Source organism: Malania oleifera, chromosome 6, assembly GCF_029873635.1.
Source record: "Malania oleifera isolate guangnan ecotype guangnan chromosome 6, ASM2987363v1, whole genome shotgun sequence".
Classification (NCBI taxonomy): domain Eukaryota; kingdom Viridiplantae; phylum Streptophyta; class Magnoliopsida; order Santalales; family Ximeniaceae; genus Malania; species Malania oleifera.
In genome coordinates this window covers 50,470,408-50,483,592 of record NC_080422.1, presented here as the reverse complement: position 1 = coordinate 50,483,592, position 13,185 = coordinate 50,470,408, and the positions used below count along the sequence as shown (strand labels likewise).

At 38.3% G+C, this 13,185-nt stretch overlaps 1 protein-coding gene across 2 annotated transcripts in view; it reads left to right on the top strand.

Annotated features, from left to right (window-relative positions):
• Nucleotides 1-12,520, top strand: part of LOC131158093 (uncharacterized) — a 72,753-nt gene extending 60,233 nt beyond the window's left edge. For both annotated transcript variants that reach the window (XM_058112690.1, XM_058112691.1), the window contains 3 exons: nucleotides 11,525-11,600; nucleotides 11,791-11,884; nucleotides 12,233-12,520. In XM_058112690.1, the coding sequence (XP_057968673.1) occupies nucleotides 11,525-11,600; nucleotides 11,791-11,884; nucleotides 12,233-12,355 (293 nt within the window). In that variant the 3' untranslated portion in view covers nucleotides 12,356-12,520. The remainder of the gene's footprint in view (nucleotides 1-11,524; nucleotides 11,601-11,790; nucleotides 11,885-12,232) is intronic.
• The last annotated feature ends 665 nt before the right edge of the window (nucleotides 12,521-13,185 follow it).

Genomic DNA, 13,185 nt, shown 5'->3' with positions numbered 1-13,185 from the left:
ACCACGGTTTCTTACGCTTGTCATTGTCAGAATTAGCACCTCTTGACACAAGAGTAGAGCTCTCAGGTTCAGGTTGAAACTAGGTTCAGTGTTGTGCAGCATGATTTTTCTCCTTGACTCCTCACGTCTAACTTTAGGAAAAACTTCCCGAGTAGAGGGCAATGGTTTCCTGCCGAGAATGTGGCCTCAGACCTCGTCCAAACTCCGATTAAGGCTGGCTAAAAACTTGTAAACCCTGTCGTTTTCCTCTCTCTTCTTGTGGCGAGTGTGGTCGCTCGAATTCTCCCAAACATCATCATTACACTAATCAAGTTCTTGCCATAATGTTACCAATTCGTTGTAAGAAGTAGTAACGTCGTGATCGTTCTGCTTGGATCTCCAGAGTCGAGTTTTCAACTCAAATATTTGAGAAGAATTTTCCAAGTCCGAATAAAGATCTCGAACTACCTCCTAGACGTCTTTAATAGTGGGAAGAAATAGGTGAGGTTTTCCAATGGCAGGTTCCATGGAATTGATGAGCCAAGCAATAATAAGAGAATTTTCGGACTGCCATTTTTTTAGATTTGGGTCACCTGCAGCAAGTTTTGATATTTTGCAAGTTAAATGCCCCATTTTGCTTTTGCCATCGATCGGCAATTTTACGGGCTAAGCCCACCAGAGATAGTTGCACCCATTGAATTTTGTAATCGTGAGATAAAGGGCTGAATTCTGGGAATGGTAATCGGCAGATATAGGCTTGGGAGGAATAGTGGGATTGGGCAGAATGGTTTTGGAAGTACCGGAAGAGCCAGTAGGATTTCTTTGGGCGCCGGTCATTGCCGACTTATACGGTATCAGAAGAAAGAGCAAAATAGAAAAAGAGTATGAGGCTCTGATACCATGAAGGTTTTTTTAGAAGAAGAATAACCATTTTTTTTAAGTTTCAAGAGACATGATTACAAGATAAATAGTAGAGAAAGGCCACCAAATTAGGAAGGCCACAAAATCAGCAAATCAAATCACCACAAAATCAGCAGATCTCTAGGCTAGAAAACAGGAAACATAAACTACTAGAATCTGAAGTAGTAATTTCAGATTTTATTTGCAAAAAATAGAATTTCCTAATTTATTCCCCAGAAATCCGACAAAACCTGATTTGTGACGTTGGCAGGCAACAATATATTGCTTTTTATTAGCAAATTATCATGCTTGCTTGCAAAATATCAAGTCCACACGTGAATTTTCATGCTGCAGAACAAAATATCACGGTAGAAACCCAAATTATCGTGTCTGGATGAATTTCTTGTGAGTCTAGTAATTGCAGGGTATGCTGGAAAATATTCTCACGCATATTGTTAATGCGTGAGGTGCAAGTTATCAGCACCAACTTTTTTTTGGTAATTTTTGGGTCGAAGGGAGATTAAGGAATTGGGAGTATAATGGTGTCAGTGGTGTGATGAGAAAGCACAGGTGGTTAGGGTTTTCGAAGAGCCGATGGCTGGAGATGTTTGACTGGCGCATGGGGGGGGGGGGTCGTTCCAGAGGTCGGATGGCAATGAAAATTTGAGGGCTACGGTTTGGGGGGGATTCTGTTTTCAATGGAATTGGTGGTGTTGCAGGAAGGGGTCTGGAAGTGGTGTTTGAAAATTAGGGACATGATTGGAACTTTGAAATTGTTTAGAACTACTTTTTGTTTTTTTCCTAGTTTTAATTTTTAACTGAAATTTCAGCAGAGAAGATGATTGAACACGATGAATCTGGGAGTGGGATTTCCTATGTTTTCCCTTGTTTGTAAACTCAAAACTTTGAAGGGTAAACTGAAAGAGTTTCATAGAAATATTATGGCAAGTTAAGTTGCATTAAAAATCTAAGGAGAATATGCTGAGAGCTTGTACAGGGTTGTTAAAAGGAGATGTAAGGCTCGAAGAAGCTAAAAATAAGAGTAGAGCAATATATGAGGCTTTTTGCTAATGAAGAGGATATTTTGAAGCATATGGCTAAGCATAATTGGCTTTCATTGAGTGACAGGAATAATAAATTTTTTTATGAAATGATTAAAGAGAAAAAGACTAAAGCTCAAATCAGATTCTTGATTCATGGAAATGACCAAAGAACTGAGAGCTCTGATCAGATTTCTTTTGAGATACTGGATTATTATATCAAACTACTGGGGAGGGAGGATGGTAATCTCCAAAGTTGCAACTGGAGTATATTAACGAACTGTTGAATTTCTCATGGAATCCAGAACAGTTGAAGTTATTGGGCGATCCAGTGACAGAGAAAGAAAATAAAGAGGTTTTCTTTTCTTTTTCAAAAGAAAAGGCTCCAGGTCCAGATGGATTCAATGCAACATTTTATAAATCATGTTGGAATATTGTGGGTAAGGAAGTGATAGCAGCTGTTCAGTCTTTTTTTAATGACCGCAAGTTGTTAAAACAGAAATGCAACATTTATCTTTTTGAATCCAAAAAAAAAAAAAGCACCCTTTGCAAGCTAAAGAATTTAGACCAATATCTTGCTGCAATATTTTATATAAAGGAATAACTAAGTTCTTAGCAAACAGGCTCAAAGTCTGTTGGGGATTTTGTGAACAAAAGTCTATGCTTTTATTCAGGACAATTTCTTGATGGCTCAAGAACTGTTGAATGGGTATCATCTGAATAATAAACCAGCCAGAATTGCATTGAAGATAGATCTAATGAAGGCCTATGACTCTATTAAATGGGATTCCATGTTATAGGTTTTGGATTGTGTTGGGACTTCGAGAATCTTCATTAAATGGACCAGGGAGTGTATTACCACTCCATTTTTCTCTGTTATGATTAATGGTTCCCCAAAAGGTTTTTTAAGGGTGAAAGAGTTATGTTAAATTTGAATAAAGACATTTTCTCTCTTATTATTCAACATTACAAGGGTGTATATATATACATGAGTAAGGAACAAGATCTCAAATTACTCCTAAATATCTGCTCTATAATAATTATACAATAATTGAAAAATGGAAAGTGTAGATATTTCTCTAATACTCCCCCTCAAGTTGGAGCATGGAGATTCGTAATGCCCAACTTGCATGATAAGTCTTAGAAATGTCCACGACCCAAAGCTTTGGTGAAGATATCGGCAAGCAGACTGTGGGTAGGAATATGCTTAGTGAAGAAGAGGCTAGCCCGTAACTTTTCACGAACAATATGACAATCGATTTCTATATGTTTTGTACGTTCGTGGAAAACTGGATTCTGGGCAATGTGAAGAGCTGCTTGGTTGTCACAATATAAGTGCATAAGATGGGAATGCGATACACCAAGATCATTTAAAAGAGTTTTGAGCCATGTAAGTTCACAGGTAGTGGAACCAAGTGCCTGATACTCAGCTTCGGCGGAGGAGTGAGAGATTGTAGTTTGTTTCTTAGTGCGCTAGGAAATCGGACTAGTGCCCAACTGTATGAAAAAACCAGTGGTGGAGCGGCGAGTGAGGGGACAACTAGCCCAATCTGAATCAGAATAGGCTGAGACTTGAAGAGTGTTGGCAGTAGGAAAAAATAAGTTTGGCCTGGAGATGCCTTAATGTATCGAAGAACATGTATAGCAGCATCATAATGTGGTTGTCTGGGTTGGTGCATAAATTGACTGAGAATGTTGACTGGAAATACAATGTCGGGACGAGTGATGGTGAGATATATCAAACATCCAACAAGTTGCCGAAATGAGCTTGGATCAGAGAGAAGATCACCATCAGTATTATTGAGTGTGATTTTGTTCCATGGGAAAGTAGGCAAGACGACCACCAAGATGACCGCTATCAGTGAGGATGTCAAGAGCATATTTTCATTGATTAAGAAATATGCCAGTGGGAGAGCAAGTGACATCGACGCCAAGGTTATATTTCAGTTTGCCAAGATCCTTTAGTTTGAATTTTTGAGCAAGCATGGCTTTGAAAGTGCTAATATCAGAGAGATCATTGCCTGCCATGAGAATGTCATCAACATAAAGAAGTATGAGAGTAAAAGACTGACCTCAAGAGTGAGTGAAGAGAGAGTGTTCGGCCTGAGATTGGGTGAAACTCTCAGCAAGTAAAACCAAGGATAATTTAGAGAACCAATTGCGAGAGGCTTGCTTAAGGCCATAAAGTGATTTTTGAAGATGACAAACACGAGTCTCCCCCTATTTGCAATAACCCGGTGGAGGGGTCATGTAAACGTCCTCATTGAGGTCACCATGGAGAAAAGCGTTGTTGACGTCCAATTGAAGGAGATACCAATTCCGAGTTGTAGCCACTGCAAGAACACACCTAACAGTACGAGTTTAGCAACAGGAGCAAAAGTGTCATGATAATCAAAACCTTCTACCTAAGTGTAGCCCTTGGCTACCAAGCGAGCTTTGTGTCACTCTACGGATCCATTGACCCGAATTTTTGTTTTGAACGCCCATTTACAGCTAATTATTTTTTTTTCAGGTGGAAGGTGTTGAAGAACCCATGTATGATTGGCTTCTAAGACTTGGATTTCAGAAGCCATGACATCACGCCAATGTGAGTGTAGCACAACTTGAGAATATGAGGTGGGTTTGGTAAGATAAAAAAAGAAGAGAGACAATGAACCGTACCTAAGGAAGATCTTGAAACTTGTGAAGCCGTGGAGGACTTTGGTAAAAGAGGGAAGATATAATCGTCCAAGTAAGAGGGATGTGTGACAGCTCGTTTTGGCAGTGAAGAGATGGGTGGAGGGGGTGGTGGGGAAGGGGGTGAGGGTGAGGGTGTCGGTGAGGATACCAAGGGAGAAGGAGGGAGAGATGAGGGGCTAGGGGTAGGGTTGTTTGGTTGGGTAGGTAAAGTGTAGGAAGGGAGGATATCAGGAATAGGGAGTGGAAGGACTACAGAAGATGTAGGATTTGGAGGTATGAGATGATAAGGAAAAACATTTTCTTCAAAAGTGACATCATGGTAGATGGAAAGTTTTTTGTTGTCAAGATCGTATACACGATAAGCCTTATGATGAGTAGGATAGCCTAAGAAAACACACCAAAGAGTACGAGGAGAGAATTTATCACGATGTTGGCGAGCGGTTTGGGCATAGCACAAGCACCCAAACACTCGCAAGTGTGTGATGGTGGTTTCTGAAAAAGTTTATAAGGGGACTTACGATTGAGGCTGGATGAAGGAGTGCGGTTAATTAAATAAGTGACAGTGAGAATGCATTCACTCCAAAAGGAGAGGGGAAGATTGATTTGAAAACGTAAACAACGAGCCACATAAAGAAGATGGCGATGTTTACACTCGGCAACACCATTCTGTTGAGGTGTACCCACACAGGTGCGCTCATGAAAAATGCCGTGATCATGAAAAATGCCGTGATCATGAAAAAATGTTTGAAGTGGATTGGATAGATATTCTTTACCATTATCAGTGTACACGTGTTTAATAGTGCAATTGAATTGATTTTTAATCATGGCGCAAAAATTTTTAACGCAAGTAAAAGTAACAGATTTCATGTACATAAGATAGACCCATGTAGCACGTGAGTAGTCATCCACAATTGTTAAAAAATCATGTGCATCAGAAAGTGAAGTTGTAGGATAACCACCCCATATGTCACAATAAATCAGATTAAAATAAAATGTGCTCTTATTTGTATTCAAAGAAAAAGGTAAACAAGTGTGCTTTGCTTTAGCACAAACATCACAGGCCAAATTAGAACAAGAAATATTTAAAGTTTTTGAAATACATGAAATAGAAGGGTGACCAAGATGTTGGTGCCAAAGAGTAGTGTCAGAAACACGCTGAGAGTGGAAAACTGAGGCGGAGAGAGGTTTATAGTGGTAAAGTCCATCCCGTACTTCACCCGTTCCAATTAGCCTCCCCGTTGATAGGTCCTAAAAAATGCAAAAGGTTGGAAAAAAAAAATAGCAACACAATTGAGATTAGTGGTGAGTTTGCTAATGGACAATAAATTAAATTTAAATGAAGGCACATAAAGAACATTAGAAAGATAGAGATTAGGAGAAAAACGCATAATGCCGGTATGAGTTATAGGAACAATGTCACCATTTGGAAGCTTAATGGGGAATGACTAATTAAGGAGTTGAATATTATCAAGAGAAGATAAATTGGAAGTCATATGATCTGAGGCACTTAAATCAATAATCCATTCAGTATTAGAAAAAGAAGCAAAATGACAAGAGGCAAGGTTATCGGCAAAATTGGTAGGGTTGGTGTTTGAGGGTGATAAGAGATCTAAGAGTTGACGGTATTGTTTGCTGGTGAGACTAAGGATAGCAATCTCAGAAGAAGTTGAAGAACTTGTGACAATATTTGCAGCTATTGAAGAACCAGATTTTTTGTCAGGTGTTTCACGAGATTGAGATTTGTTGCTGGGATAACCATGTAGCTTATAACATTGTGCTTTCCAATGACCATCACGACCACAGTGGTCACATTTTGGATGACCACGCCCTCACCCCTTGCTATCAGAAGAAAGAAAAATTACGAGTAATCGCCATGGCAGCAGATTCTGTCGGAACATTAAAGATATGAAGAAGGCGCTGTGTCTCTTCTTGATGCAAAATTGAATAGACTTTGGTGATGGAAGGTAAAGGATCCATGGCCAAAATTTGGCTACGGATGGAAGCATATGAGTCATGTAACCCTATCAAAAATTGAAAAACTCGCTCAGTGTCTTGCATTCGGATTAATTCTTTTAAGATGCCACAAGTGCACTGTGGTGTGGAGGCAAGCGTGGCGAGTTCATCCCAATAACCTTTAAGCATTGTAAAATACACATAAATGGTCATGGATCCTTGGGTAAGAGTAGCAATGTGACACTTCAACTTGAAAATTCTAGGATTGTTGCTTTGAGAGAAACAATCTCAAGATCCAGCCATACATCACGGGGACATTCATGATAGATCAAACTGTGAACAATAGATTTATCAATGGAGTTGAGGATCCATGATAAGACCATATCACTGCAACGTTCCCACAATTGAGTTTCTGCTTAGGAGGACGTTGGTTTGGGAAGGGTACCATTAACAAAACCAAATTTATTTTTGGCATTCAAGGCCATTTTCATAGCCTTCTTCTTGGTAGGATAATTGTCATCATTGAGAAGAGTGGAGACGAGGATGGCACTTGGGTGATCAGCAGAATGGAGAAAATATGGAGATGACACATCTAGAATTGATGAGGATGTTGGATTGGAGGAGGAGACCTTTGCTGATGTGATGTTGGACATAATGTCACCGCCGAATCGGGTCAGATTCGATCTTTGTGAGGGACGGTTGCTGCTGCTCTCGTCGGAGAAGATAACTGGAGACAACGAGCAATGCGAAGACGACAATCAGAAGGGGAGAGAGACGACGTCGGAAAATCAAGAACCTACTGCAGTGACGCCAGACACCTGAGATAAGGCTGGAGAAGGCAGATCTGGCCGGAGACTACCCAAAGGTCACTAGAGAGAAAGAGAGCATGCCGGAGAAACTGCTGCAAGCACCGGCGATACTGGAGAAAACTAGCCGAGATAGACGGACGTTGGAGAAGATGAAGCTAGAACGACGGGAGAGACCTGCAACCCAAGACGACAGAAAATACCAGCCGAGACAACGGAAAAAATTGAGAACCAGATGAGCAGCGATGCCGGAAAGGAGAGAGACCATGGGAGACAGTCGGAGAGACCAAGGGAAACTGAGGAAAACTGAGAACCAGATGAGCAGCGATGCCGGAAAGGAGAGAGACCGCGGGAGACAATTGGAGAGGATGGAAGAGCTTCGAATGATTCGGAAGAAACCACCGTTGCATGATGTCGGAGAGGCAACTGAAACTGAGGAAAGGTTGAAGGGAAGCCGGAGAGAAGAGCAGATAGACGATGACGAGACAATGCCGGCGATAAATGGTGTCAAAAATGTCGTCAAGGTTGGGTGATGAGAACCGACGGTAATGGAGTTCGGGAGTGGTGATGGCCATCAGGAGGCAAATAGGTCACTGATGGGAATAGAGGTTCAGGGTCATTGATGATGAGGACAATGGCAGGTTGTAGACAAGAGACCTAGCAGGATGGTATGGTAGGACTGGAGTCGCGGGAGGCAGGGTCGGATCAGTGGGAGTGCAATCGGCAAGGGTTGCAAGAGATTAGGGTTGCGGCAGCTGTGCAGTTAGGCACTGATACCATGTTAAATTTGAATAAAGACATATTCTCTCTTATTATTCAACATTACAAGGGTGTATATATATATATGATTCGAGGAACAAGATCCCAAATTACTCCTAAATATCTGCTCTATAATAATTATACAATAATTGAAAAATGGAAAGTATAGATATTTCTCTAATAAGGGATAAAGCAAGGTGACCTTTTGTCACCTTATCTTTTTGTGATGCTGATGGAAGTTTTAAATAGGCTATTGAAACAAGCTGCTGCATATGGTTGATTACATTTTCATCCAAGATGTGAGAAGATTAAGTTACTGAATCTGTGTTTAGCAGATGACCTGCTGATTCTGGCAAAAGGTGATGTGGAGTCTGCTGTAAGTATAAAAAATGTGATGCATATTTTCTACATAATCACAAGTCTGAGAACTGTTGTTTCTAAATCTGAGTTTTTCTATTCTGGTAAGTGTTGAGGAATCAAATCTAATAGCTCAAAAGCTTGAAATATCAGCTGGAAAGGTTCCAGTCAGATATTTGGGTTTTACTCTGGATTCTTAAAAATGGGTAGAGGAGAATGTGAAGCTCTTATTGAAAAGATAGGAAGAAGAATGAATAGCTGTAAGTGTAAGTTTTTATTTTCCTGGGTATAATGCAGCTCATTAAAAGTTTGTTACATGGTATCCAGGCTTATTGGGCATCAGCTGTTATTTTTCCTGGCTATGTTATAAAGGAGTTGGAGAGGAGATTTAAAGCCGTTTTGTGGGAAGGAAATGATTGGGACACTGCTTCTTGTAGAGTAAATGGGAAGAGGTTTGCAAGCCTTGAGGAGGAGGAGGTCTTGGGCTGAAACTTATCTCAGAATGGAATAAAAGTTCAATCATTAGATTAATGGTTCATTTGTGAACCAAAACAGCTTTTTATGGATTACTTGGGTTTATGCTTATAAAATAAAACAGAGTCTCCGGGATTTAAAAGAATAGCAGGGAAAAACTTGGATGTGGAAGACTATTCTTAGATACAGAAATGAGGTTTATCCATGTATCAGATGGAAAGTGGAAATGAGAGATCTATCAGAATTTTATTTGATAATTGTCACCCAAACAGTCCAATCAATCACTAAGGGACTCAAATTCAGCAGGAGATAGATCTTCAAAGGTAAGTATTTGTCTGCTGTTATCGAGGATTCAAATTGGGCATGACAAAGAAGAAATTCTAATAGAATGAATGATTTAAAAATAAATATCTTGTTTATACCGAACTCTATATTGAAGATAAGTTGATTCGGTTTCATAGTAAAAATGCTATATTTCCACTGAATGTGCTTGGAATTTTATCAGAGGAGTCTACCTCTACCCGAACTTAATTGGTCAAATTTGATTTGGTTCAAGAAGCATATTCTAGAACACACTTTCGTTTGCTGGATGGCTCTGAAATATAGACCACCTACCCTTGATAGATTGAGTCTTGAGTCCCACTAGATGAAGTCGCCTACACGAGTCCTTTTCCACCAAGGGATCACTAATTTTTTGAATGTGATATTACTCATCAAGTGTACTAAAAAGTATAAGAAAAATATGGAATTGTTAGTGAAGAGAGTAGATGGGGGAATTTTATAGTTTGGTGAAAAAAAAATTGGGGAGTTCAAATCATAATGCTGTGGCAAATCATTGTTGGATTGTAGCCATTTATCATTGTTGAAAGATAAGAAATGAGGATATATTTGGTGATTAAAGCCCTAATCTGGATCAAGAGTTAGGACGAGTGCAGCTTGAAGTGGAACTGATATCTCACAATGATAGATTTGAGATGTATTCTGGTTCAGTTGTATTGCTTTTGTGTAATGTTTTCCCTTGGTTTGGTTTAATGGAAGCTTATTTTCTACGTGGGAAAAAAAACCAGCAATCCTTGATCCATTTCTTCTTTCGTACTCTCCAACAAATAACTTCCCAAGGCCTTGATTCTTGTCCTACATCACATATACTATACATCGATGCATATATACACCTATGCACACGAATATCTACATGCATACACATACAGAGACATGTATATAATATTTTTTTATTTACTTACTTATACTTCGGGCAGATTTAGATAGACCTCCAGGGCAAGTATTGCAGCATACGAGGCAGGTGAATATGATCCCAATTTATTGCCTTGAATCCAGCCTGTATTGCAGAATTTACTCCAATTACTGCCCCTAATCTGTGCCCTCCTTGGTCTATAAAGGGATCTACTAAATCCACGCCTATAAGAGCAGATTGGGGCAGTATACCTGCCAACTATATATATATATTATATTTCTGTTTTTTTTTGCCACAACGTGACTTGTGGAAAGGTGACTCAGGGTCATGCTTGAGACATGGTTTGCATGAATGGGTGATTTTGCAGAATGTATAGTTGAATTAGTTCCTTTTTTTTCCCTACCAAAAAATTTGGTGTTTTAAAATTTAGTGTGGGAAAAGGGCCAAAATCTAAATAAGGACACCTTGGAATTGGGTGGCCAAGAAATTTCTACTGCACCCTGAACTTTTTGCTGAGAGTTGAGAGTTCAATAGGATTGAACAGCTTGAAATTGGCAGCCAGTTAGGATTTACATTTGGATTCTGACAAACTTGGCTGTATTTTCAAAGCATCAGTTATACAAACATATTCCTGTGGGGTCCTAGGAAGGTTCTGGATAGTCCCCATGTTGTACAGTTTTGTACTAAAATACCCTTTGAAAACGTCAATGTAACTGTAATATTTCTACCATTGCATTTGGCTGTCCCATAGTCATCAATATCATATGCATCAATAATTATGTTGTAATAGCTCAGTTTTTTGAATTAAAAAACAATAGATTGTATTGCAACTCGTGAGGATCATTAATATGGGCCTTATTGTTCAATTAACTCACTAATTTGGTAGGATGCAGGTACATTGGATGTTACACCATCCTTCCATAGGCACAATGGATACTTTTTCTTTCCTCTGCTCCCCAGTACCAATACAGCAGGGAAAAAAAATCATCCCACTCTGAGTAAAATGGTTCCTTTTTCTGATTCCTTTTACAAACAGAAATGCATGTTGGATTTTTAAAAATTTTTTATCATTATGAAACTTGTGTGTGTGGTGGTTCAATTTGGAATTTTGTCTGGAACTTTTGATTTGGATAGAGCTTTGATCTTGTGAAAATTTTCATGTTTAGTTAATGAAATGGAATGGAATAAAGAATTAAGTGAACATGCAGAAATAATGACTAATACACTCGATTCCTACACACTAAACATATAGCTATTGACTATTGTGTTTTCCTCTTCGGCATGGAATCACTTTGTAGTTCCACATATAGTTCAAATTATTATTATTATTATTATTATTATTATTATTATTATTATTGTTTTGATTTCCATTTTTAATGGTGCAGTGGCTGATGCAGTCTCAATATTGGGGGAGTACCTGAAGGATGAGCCTTGGTTGAAGCTCTTGTGCAATTATTTGAAGTATTGTCCCATAATATTTCTTTTGTTTGTTTATTTATTTTTTATGTTTGCTGTGGGGGGTTCCCTCTTGCCACTTTTTCCCTGCTTAATGTAATAACTGATTCTGGACTAATCTCCATCGCAAGGATAGTGTCATATCTTGATTGTGCAAACTGGACAAGTGATACAACTAAACATATTGTGTTTGCAGATTAAACATACCAGACGCAGCCGTCAAAGCAGTGGATATGGAACTCCTTCCTGCATCAGTTGGAAGTAGTCTTAGCTCATCAACTTCCGTACAGGTACAGTGGGACCACGCATGAACTCCTTGCCCCACGCAATAAGATGTACACTCCTTATGATGTTTCTAGGAAATCTGCAATTTTTTATTCATGTAAACTTGCATGTATTTCAATCGATGTTAATTATCCCTGCGGGTGGGGGTGCTTGTCTGAAGTTGATGCTAGATTTTCAATGTCGTACTAGGCGTTTGAGGGAAAGAGAGGGTTTGCCTTCGCTGCATGATTCAGTTAAATTGCTCTTAGGCAGTGTCATAATTGATAAAAACAGAATGCATGAGGGGACTGACATGCTTTTCCTCTTATTCTGGATTTGTCATTAAGCTGACTATTTCTCTTTTACGCCGTTAGGGAAAGAGTAGGTGTGACAAAGGAAGTACAAAGAGTGGAAAGCAGGCTAAAAAGGTGAAAATGGGGACTGATTCGAGGAACATCAAAGAAATGTTTTCTAGAGCTTCAAGAAAAAGAAGCTGAACCAGTTTGATTTGAACGGTTGATAAATTTTGGTTACCTTATCTGTACCGACACTCTTCATTTTATGTATTTAACCTTGCATTAGGGAACATGGATGTAGGAATTTGGATTTGTATGCGTGGATTTGGATAAAATAATGTAGTACAAAATTGTACTTTTTCAAAATTCACAAATCCAAATTCAAGTCCATAAATTTATGCTCTCAAACACTATCTTATTCTTTTTATTGGTAAAAGAAAAGGCACGCAATAGTTGCATCCCCTCCGAACATAAATTAAGACTAGATAGAATTAATAAACTCACTTGCAGTTTGAACATTAAGATAGTGTTTAGGAGTATTGAGTTTTGGGTCGTAAGTTAGATTTGGGAGTTTTGGGTCTATTAGATTTGGATGAATTTGAATGAATTTACTACAATTTTGTATTGTGTTATGTCCAAACATATATAGGCATAAAATTTAAGAGCCTGTTTGGTATTGTTGTTTTCAGTTTTCTGCTTTTGTTTTTGTACGATGAAAGATATATATTACAAAAAATGTGTTTGTTTGTATTTCGAGCTTTTTGTTTTTTATTTTGGTTTTACTGCTGTTTATGAAAAAAAAAAAATTAGATTTGATGTTTTTAGTTGTTTTAGCAGCCTTGTGCCAGAAATTTTAATATCTAAAAAATAATTCTTTTGGATTAAATTATTTATTTTATATATTTTTAAATTAAAATTAAAATAAAATAATTATATAAATTTAGATATAATTGAAATAAAAAAATGCATAAATTTTGGAAAAAAAATAAAAAAATAATTATAAAAAGACTTTTTTTACTATTATTCAATTT